Raw genomic sequence first — 10,005 nt, forward strand, 5'->3', positions numbered from 1 at the left:
AGCATCTCCCTGAGATCACTTCAAATACTAAGAGCTTGTGTTTGATCTCTGATTCAGCAACATTTCTGCTCATTCCTCTAGTGACTTCCTGTCTCTTCTAGCCAACAAATCTCTTCATACAAATTGCATATCAGAGAAAACACCGTCCCTTGCAAAGTGCTGGGACACGTACTGGACTCTCATTTCCATTCAATCTGGACTTTTACTCTTTTTTGCCTACCCCAACTCCTTCAGATGACCTCCGCATAGCTCATTTTTATTTTTGAAAGGTCATTTTACCTCCTTGAACCTTTGTTTCCACATCCTTAGCAGAAAGTTTTCTATTTATTATGTCCTATAAGTTCCGTTGAAGGGGCAATTTTCATAATATGTTGGTGACCATTAAATTGTATACAAACAAGCTAGGTGCTGGTGGTTAACATCTGTAATCCTTGCTACTGAGGAAATTGAGATCTGAGGTTTGCAGGAAAGTCTAGGAGACTCATATTCAATAACGGACTCTGGAAAAGCCAGAAGTGACACTCTGGTTCAAATGGTAGAGCACTAACCTTGAACACAAAGAGGCTCAGAGACAGTGCCCAGGCCCTGAGTTCAAGCCCCAAGACTGGCAAAAACAAAAACAAAACAAAATACTAGACTATACAGAGGAAACAGAAAGAAATGCATTATTGTATCACATTTTTTAAATTATCAAGTAATAATAGTCATCATAGGACAAGTATGTTTTCATATAATTTAACATGTTTAATATTTTATAACAAGCATAGTTTTGCTTTGCATGCTGATTTATACACACATTCATTTATTCATGTATTAACTGGTATATACCTAGTACCAGCTGTATATACACACTTACTTCAGCTCACCTCATCTACACCTACAACATCTCATCTCATCCTGAACTTGGGCATGAACTCATACATTTTATTTTTAGCTCAGAAGTCTTGATGGCATAGTTGAGCTTCATCTTGCTGATATGCAAAAAAAAAAAAAAACAGAATATATTGTGTTATTGCTGTGATGACTTAGTAAATCAAATTCAGTAAAATTGCAAAATAAAAAAATCAACATAAAATAGCAGTTGTATTTAAAAATTAAAGCCTGGTACCACAGGCTCATACCTATAATCCTAGCTACTCAGTAGGCTGAGATCTGAGGATCATTGTTGGAAGCCAGCCTGGACAGGAAAGTCCAAAAGACTCATCTCCAATTAACCACAAAAAGCTAGAAGTGATGTTGTGGCTCAAGTGGTAGAGACCAAAAAAAAAAAAAAGGAAATTAAGAAATAATCCTGGCGTGGCCAGCCCTCGGGGGCGGTCCCAGTTGCTTTGCAGACGCTGTCGTGCGCTTTTTAAATAAACCAAGATTTCCCTATCAAGATGGAAAGTCCATCAGACTCACCTGTGATTTTTACCTAGCAGTCCTCAGGCCTGTGGGGTTCCACCATCTCCCCATACAAATTGTTTATGAAAACAACCTATGAGTGCAACACTTAAAGAAAGATTAAGGAAAACAAGGTCTTCATTTAGTTCCTATTGCAGTGTGGCCAAATGTCTTAAAGAAGAGAATGAAGAAAATGATGAGGCTGTTCTAGAAAACCAAGCATCTTCAGCAGGAGAAAACTCTCTTAAACACATTGACAGTGAATCTGAAGAAAATATGTTTTTTGGAAAATACCTTCAAAAGAATATCCATGAGTGTAAATCTAAATCATTTGATACAAGATCGTACATTGCTCTCCAAAATGACTTTGGGAATGAGAATCCTAAGCAAGAATTAAAGAAAGAAAAAGCACAATTGGTGAAGCAGATTCAGGAGAAAGAAGAACTTCTCTGGAGACTAAAACTAGTCAAAATGTATCGATCAAAGGATGACCTGGCTCAGTTACAGTTGTTGATAAAGAAGTGGAAAACTGTAGTCAGCTGTTACTTTATGAACTGCAGTCAGCTATGTCTGATGAGAACAAGAAACTAAGCCTTACTCAATTAATTGACCACTATGGGTTAGATGATAAATTGCTGCATTATAACAGAAGTGAAGAAGAATTTTTAGATGACTAATTCAGTTCTTTTCCCTCCAGGATATGCTGTATATACATATGTATATGCGTGCATATGTACAGTATTTTATGACTCACCTAGGATTGATGAACAAACAAAAATGACATAGGCTGTTTGTTAAGACCTGAGAGTCGACATTATCCAGTAAAGTCTGTGGTATGTTCTTAGCAAACAGGATTAGCAAGGCAGCCAACTTTGGTGACATGGCATGTGTATTAACAGAAGAGAAAAAGTCTGGTATGTCTATAGTGGACTCAAGAGAGTACTGGCAATCAATCCTATGTTAATGTATTTGAATACCTCATACCCCACCCCCATCTTGTGTCTGTCTTTCTGCACCCCACAATTCCTGGCTCAGAAATAGCATAGAAAATGTTACCAATGGTCACTTCCTGGCTGAATCCACTGAATCCAAGTTATTTCAGAAGTCATTTTAGTACGAAGGTGAGGGGGAGAGAATTGGACAACAAAATGATGTTGGTCCTGTCATTAACCTTCACTCCCATCCACCAGATCACTATATGGGTGATCAGTTACATCTACAGGGCTTTTCCTAAATGGAAGGTTTAATAATAGCTATCTTGCTTTACTTGCACCAGTATATAACGGACACATTAATGTTTATAAATTGCAAAACAATAAAGCACCAGTATCACTTAGAGGTGGTCAGTAGTCCCAATAATATCCCTGGGAATGCAGCAATCTACAGACTGTAGAAGGGCAAAGATTTTCTTATTATGTAATTGTCGTTATATGAATAGAACAATAAACTATTTTATAGAACTAGAAAGCACTTTTTAATGTTTCCTAAACCCTATTGATTAGGACACAAAACTGAGCTGTTAGAATAAGAACAGATTGTGCTTTCAAAATGCCATAATTTACAAATAATTTAAAGCACTGAAAAATAATTTACTTTGTTTAAATTGGAAGAATAAAGACTTATGTTCAAAATTCTAGTAGTTACAAGCAAATAAAGAATATTTTCTTATCTGTTGGGAAAAAAAAGAAATAATCCTGCTTATGATAGCATGAAAAAGAATGAAATCATTAGGAAAAACACCTAAAGAGATTTGAAACTAGTACATAGAAAACTGCAATGCATTGATCTGGGAAATAAAACTAAATGGGGAGAAAATCCAATGTTCATTGATTGGAAATTTGATAGTGTTCACATATACATTCTATCCAAAACAAAAATAATCTTCAGACTCCAGAATAATTTAGTGTTTTCATAAAGATCCTACTGGCTCTTTTTAAATAAAATAAGAATAGAAAAAAATTTAAAATTCACTGGAAACCACAAAAGACCCAGAATAACTGCAATGATGCTCAGAAAGAAAAATAAAGATGAAAGCATCATACTGTCTGATTTCAAATTTTATTGCCAAGATTCAAAATTAAAGGTAATGGATATTTTGGTGGTTCTGATCTAATCATTTACATCGATTTAATCCTTCCACAGTATGTATGTGCACTCTAAAACAACATTTTATTATATAAATACACACAATTATTTCCAATTCCAAATCGTAAAATCAATCATTATTGTTGACAGAAAATTTCCTGGAAATGCATCTACTTTAAGCCCCATAGAATTTCACAAATTAATGTGTGGAGAAGCTTAGCTGCATTATTTGTTTGCAATTTATCCAAAAGGAGAAGAGCTAAAGGATGCTGGAATTTCTCAGCTATGTCAGCATTCAAACAAAGAGAGGCATGAATATTTCAAGTGTCACAGTGTTAAGATTTTTTAAAAATCTACCAACATGAGGTAATCCAATTTAGACATGGTACTTCTTTGAATGTTTTGTTTAATTTTTCAACATGCACTATTATGTAGAAGAAAGATACTTTGCAATGTTCCTTACCCCCTTTAGGGTAAGGAGAAGAAAGGCTCAAGTAATAGCAATACAAGCAATAAATGACACATGCAGCAAACCGTACGAAAAGAAATCTCTGGTTTCCTGCTAAGAGGACATGGAAGATCACCAAAGAAACATCAGAAATGGGCTTTGCCATTTCACCACTACCAAAAACTCAGGGGCCAATCCATAGAGAGTTACAGAAACCAAATTGGCTAATACCAGTGAGTGATTCAAACACAAATAGAGAACCTACTGGAATGAAAGATAGAAAGGATGGCATCGCTGGGTTGTCCTGAGTTCCAGGACCGCTGGCTTCCTATTACAATGTGGGAAGCATGGTGAGACATCTCATGTAATATCCCAATAGGACCTGTAACAAGACAGAAGAAACAGAAACTGGGTCAGAGGAAGGGAGTGATTGAAGGTAAGGTGTTAGCAGGAGAAAAAAAGCCAAGCTAGGTAACAGAGAATATAGACTACATAATAAATAATTGAAAACGTAAGAAAACACAGAACTCACCAATGCTTCTTAAACCATAACACGAGGACTATCAAAAGGATCAAGGGCACAATCAGTGCCAAGAAGATCAAGTTCATGGAGAGACTGAGTTCTGTAGATATGGAAGACATCCAGACACCATCTGAAACCCACAAAGGAGCCTACCCCATCCCTTGATTGGTGACTTCACATGTGTATTGGGCATAAATCATATCAATTTGTTTCACTCTATTTCCATACTAACCTGTAGAATTTTTTGTGTGTATATGCTGGTTCTGGGGCTGGCATTGCCTGGGTATTGTCCAGGCCTGGGCACTGTCCCTGACCTTCTACTCTAGGTGAGTGCTCGACTATTTCATAAGGGTCTCACAGACTTTCCTGTTCTAGCTGACTTTGAACCATGAGTCTCAGATCTCAGCCTTCCACTTAGCTAGGATTACACATGTGAGCACAACAGTGCCCAACTCACCTGAGAATTTTCCCCTCAAATTTCTTAGACCCATATGTCCTTCACGTTCTTCATTCCATGAATTATTCATGGTTTTCTGTATACATTTCTTCCTGATATCCCTCACCTGCATCTGACATAACCAAACATTCCCTTGCTTCTGTGTTAAGTCTCAGTGAAAACCCACTCACATGCCCAACCTCGAACCTTACCCCAGTAGAGGATGAGGTCCTGGTCTCCTAGACTGCTGTGTTTCACACGACAAGACAAACCAGCAGCATCCTCAGCTTTCACCTCCAGGATCGCACGAACATACCAAGTCCCGTCGGCATTGGGAAGAACATCATCACGCTTGCTGTCCACTTGCTCTTGCTCACCCCTCATCCACATCACCCAGATTGGCATTGGATAGAAACCAGAGACATGGCAAACCAACACGAGTCTGCCAGACCCAAGGATAGAGGAGCTTGACAGCCAGGCCTCTGGTCTCACTGTAGAGAGTAAGAGAGGGAGTCAGATGAGGACAGATGTGCACCTAACACATGGCTTCCATACAAAGATAACCACCTAATGTTCACAATAATCTTTTGTCACCATGGGGAACGTTCACCCTGCAACCCTTTCCCTGTCCTGATTTCAAACAGGAGGAGAAGAAGGGAAAAATATGAAGGGAACAGCTTAGAGGGAGGGGCTGAACTGACCTTGTCTCTGAAGATACATCTTTCCTGCATCCAGGATGCCCAACAGAAACCGGGGACAGGTTTTGCTCATGAGGCTCTCCACTGTCTCCTTGATGCCTTCGTACTGATTGAGGAGATCACACGCCTTCTGGGCCAGATTCCCACCTCCTGGAGATGGCACCCAGGATGTGTTTTGGAAACTCAGAAACTCTGATCCTTCCAAAGCTGCCTGCATGAAGCCTTTGAAGCTCTCATTAGATGACAAGTCACAGCCAATTTTCACTTGTAATTCAAAAGGATCTTGAAAAAAGGGCAGAATGAGATAAAGAGTTCAAATAAATGAAAATGAAAGCAAGATTAGAATTTAAGAGACTTGGTATGAAAGGGAGAGTAGAAAGAAGGGCCTTCCATAGGTAGGAGAATGAGCCAAAGATATAATCAATCCAAAACAAGGAAGAGAAAATATTTTCTAGAGATGAGAAGGAAGGAGATGAGGAACAAATGAGGACTAGAAGGAGATAGACCAAAGAAAAGCTCAGGGACAATGAGAGGTGACATTAACATAATATAGACTAGCAACTTGGGAGAGACAGGAGCCAAAATCTCATAAGGCATGGAGTCATCGCCACGAATCCCAGACAATGAATAGAAATGTCTAAGGGAATTGAAGAAATAGCAGAAGGGATCATATTTTAAAAGAATCAAGCACAAGATAAGACAATTCTCTCCCTACAAACTTCAGCCACAGATAATAATCACAAGAAAAACACAACAAAGCACAAAGGAAAAGAGTGCAGAAGTGGAAAATTTCTAGGAAATTTTGTTCAGGATATACCCTGACATTTGTGCATGTAGACTTTTATGGGGAGATGAGATTATGAGAAATGTCATAGAACAGAGTAGAGAATAGTTCGGATTACCAAGAAACCTATGAAGAATTCTCCTAATTGGTTTAACTTACACTTAAATCCCAAGTCTTTGGCATAGGTGTGAATCTCCTGCGCTAACCCAATTATATACACGTGGAAAAGCAGCTCCAGGTCTGTCAACTCTTCATTGCTGAAGTTTCCTTTCGACCAAGTATGCAGGAAAATTATAGTTCCTGATTCGCTTTCCCAACTATGAGTCTGTGCTTCATCCAGCCAAGCAGAGCACTGAGTTTGTGTCCATGATTCATTGGCATAGTGTGAGATTTGGATGAGACGAAATGCGGTATAGCCATGGATCACTATGGATGGATGAAAGTCCAGTAGCATAGGGAAAAGATAAGTAAAACAGAGAGAAGATAGAAAAGAGATCAGCTACTAGAGAAAGAACAACAACAAAAAAAAAGTTTATCAATATTTTCCTTACTTAGAGCCCCTGGTGCTCTAGCACTATCCTCAAAAACAATCAACTGCACTTAGAGACAGAAGTACAGTCTATAAGCATCTTGGCATTCACAGTGAAGCATCTTGGAAAGCCCACTAAAGTCCACTCCGATCCACCCTAGTGAGCAACTAACAGAAATGTCCTTACCCTCTGCATTGAAGCTGCCTGGGAGGACAACAGCCAGCAGAAGTTGAAGAAACAGCATAGCCTACACAGATGTGTGTTTCTTTCTCTAAACAAAGACAGTCTTTGTTGTCTGCTACCAAAAAGCTCAACTCTCCCTCAACTCTCTTCTGACTTCCTTCTCCCACCAACAGACAATGTTTTCCAACAGCAACTGACAATAAAAACCTTTTTGTTTTCTCAACCTCACCTTCCTATTCAATCTCTCATTTCCTCTCCAATCTGAGTTTAAATCATTCCCTCCTTTCTGATTTCCACTCTCCTTTTCACTAAATTCTACCCCCATGTAACTGTCTTCCTCAGCTGTTCCTCTTCCAAGTGGTAGGTGACATTGAAAGGTTGCTTCATCTAGCCATAAAATTTTAAAGGAGAAGCTGTATGGTTGCCCTGCTCCTGCTTGTTTTCCAGTTTCTATTCATAACTGTGCCTCTACATTAATCATGTCTCTTATTCTGATCAATCCAGGCTTCCATCCTAATTTTAGATGTCCTGAAACTCACCTCTACTCCCTTTCACCCCTTATTCATCTTTTCTCATTTCTTAAGACTACCTGGTTCTTTTGTAAATTGGAGATTTGGGGTTCTCACATCCCCTGTGACTGTTCCAGGCACCCACCATTGCCTTAGTGATGAAATGCAGTCATCCTGAGTGCACAAGACTATAAAAATATAAACAAGCCCTTCTATTGAATCAAATCTATATAGTTAATCACCAAAATACCTATGAATACATGTCTTACCTATGGAGCCTATGGAGATTGACAGTATAATCTCATCACTCACTTCACTTCCACCTGTATGAGGAAGTGTAGGACTAAAATATATGCTGGTGATTAACATTTCCACACATGGAATCCCAGCTACTAACCAGTGGGGTTTTTTTTCGAATATTTTCTTGAGCTACATTTTGACTGCCCAGAAATGTGTTTTGACTTCCTGATGAGCCTAATTAAGATCCTAGTGGGGCAGTATGTATTTCCACGTGAGGGCTAATTTCTTGTGTGATCACAGAGGACAAAAGGCAACATTGAAGGGAAAACTATCATCCATACTTAAGTTAAATTTTTCCAAAATATATTGTCCAGCCAGGAGCCAATGGATCATGTCTGGAATCCTAGCTACTTAGGAGGCTGACATCTGAGGATTGCAGTTCAAAGCCAGCACGAGCAAGAGATTCAGAGACTCTTATCTCCTATTAACCACCCAAACACCAGAAGTATAGATATGGATCAAGTGGTAGAGCAGTAAGCTTGAGCATTAAAAAGCTTAGAAACAGCAGGCCCTAAGTTGAAATCCCAGAAGTAGCATCAAATATATATCATCCTAAAAATTCAACCTGGTTCCATAAGCAAAGGTAGAGAAATGGTGCCAAAATACAAATTCTCAGTTTCTTCCCGGGATTTGCCAAGGAGATAATTTACTCTAAGCTCATAGGAGATACAATGGAACAAAATAAGAAACAAATAACCTTTAGGGAATATTCTCCCTCAAAGAAACTAGCAAAATAGGTCACACCCTCAGCCCTGTCATGGAAAGACACATAAAATCAAGAAAACTGTAACTTAGAAACATGCTCCCTGTGGAAACACCTCCTTCTTTACTCTCAGTCATCATGTGATCTCTCTCCATCTCTAGGCTCTACCTGCTCCTCTCCAGATTCCCTGACACTTGATTCGCTTTATATCTGTGTCACCTGGTTGACTTCTGCCATCACTGCAAATCTCCTCTACCTATTCCACTGCTTCAGTTACTAGATAAGAAGTGAAGTGTGATTTGATTAAATCACCCTTACACTTAAAATACTTCAATATATTTCCTGAAAACAACCTAAACTCCTAAGCATGCCAGTTTTATACACAAAGCCCCTTGTGTGCTAATTCCCTCAAAAGAAGGAAGGATGCTGTATAAGAAGGGAAACTTCCAGAGTCTTCAAAATCCAGGAATCTCAAATTTGTATGAAACTGAAGGGAAGAGAAGGTTGTTGTGTAACTTTCCAGATACCCAAGATCTTCAAAGAATAATCTGAGGGCTGGGGATATAGCCTAGTGGCAAGAGTGCCTGCCTCGGATACACGAGGCCCTAGGTTCGATTCCCCAGCACCACATATACAGAAAACGGCCAGAAGCGGCGCTGTGGCTCAAGTGGCGGAGTGCTAGCCTTGAGCGGGAAGAAGCCAAGGACAGTGCTCAGGCCCTGAGTCCAAGGCCCAGGACTGGCAAAAAAAAAAAAAAAAGAAGAATCTGAGAAGAATGAGCCTTACTCTGATTAGAATGAAGAAATCACAGAGGATTTTGATCACCCCCAGGAAACCTAGAGCTCTTTCTTGATCACCAGCTTCCCCACATTTCTACCTCAATCTTGCAGGTACTCAAGTCACAGGCACCCTCATATTCACCCTTGCCTAGACCCACCATCAGGCATTTCCCTAAGGCTATCCTGGGAGATGGCTTTTCACACACACACACACACACACACACACACACACACACACGGAGGGCATGGGGAAGAAAGAGAGAGCCTTTCCACAGGACTCTGAGGCCATGTCCTCATCCCAGGTGGTATCACACAGTGCTTTCTCATATCCTTCCCCAGAAGCAGAAATCACCCTATGCCCACTTCTCTACCAGAGAAGTTCCTTAGTCTCCCCCATCCACAGACCTCTTTCAAGACCTTTCATTTTCCCCTCCTCTCTGCTTCAAGTTCTTTCCTCCTTTCCTTTCTAGCAACCGTCCCTGTCTCTAGCCTCTATCTTGGGTCCTCTCACATCTGCCCCAGTGGATTGGTCCCAGCTGAGGGCAAGGAGAATTCCTGCCTGGACCACTTGCTCACTAACATCAGTAAGCCCTCATTGTAAAGTGACTGGACTTTTACTGGCAGTAAGGTATTTGGGGACAGAG

General features: G+C 39.9%; 1 protein-coding gene and 1 pseudogene across 1 annotated transcript; one reads left to right on the plus strand and one right to left on the minus strand.

The window, feature by feature from the left end:
- The first annotated feature begins 1,364 nt into the window (after positions 1 to 1,364).
- LOC125360174 lies at positions 1,365 to 2,060 on the plus strand (annotated as a pseudogene).
- A 2,384-nt stretch (positions 2,061 to 4,444) lies between these two features.
- LOC125359223 (T-cell surface glycoprotein CD1c-like) lies at positions 4,445 to 7,131 on the minus strand. Its single transcript, XM_048356835.1, has 5 exons — positions 7,074 to 7,131; positions 6,517 to 6,783; positions 5,577 to 5,855; positions 5,088 to 5,366; positions 4,445 to 4,539 (listed from the first exon to the last, which is right to left on the minus strand). The coding sequence occupies exons 1-5, from the start codon at positions 7,129 to 7,131 to the stop codon at positions 4,445 to 4,447; spliced, it is 978 nt and encodes a 325-aa protein (XP_048212792.1).
- Positions 7,132 to 10,005: the final 2,874 nt, after the last annotated feature.

This window comes from Perognathus longimembris, chromosome 11, assembly GCF_023159225.1.
Source record: "Perognathus longimembris pacificus isolate PPM17 chromosome 11, ASM2315922v1, whole genome shotgun sequence".
In the NCBI taxonomy this organism is placed as follows: Eukaryota; Metazoa; Chordata; class Mammalia; order Rodentia; family Heteromyidae; genus Perognathus; species Perognathus longimembris.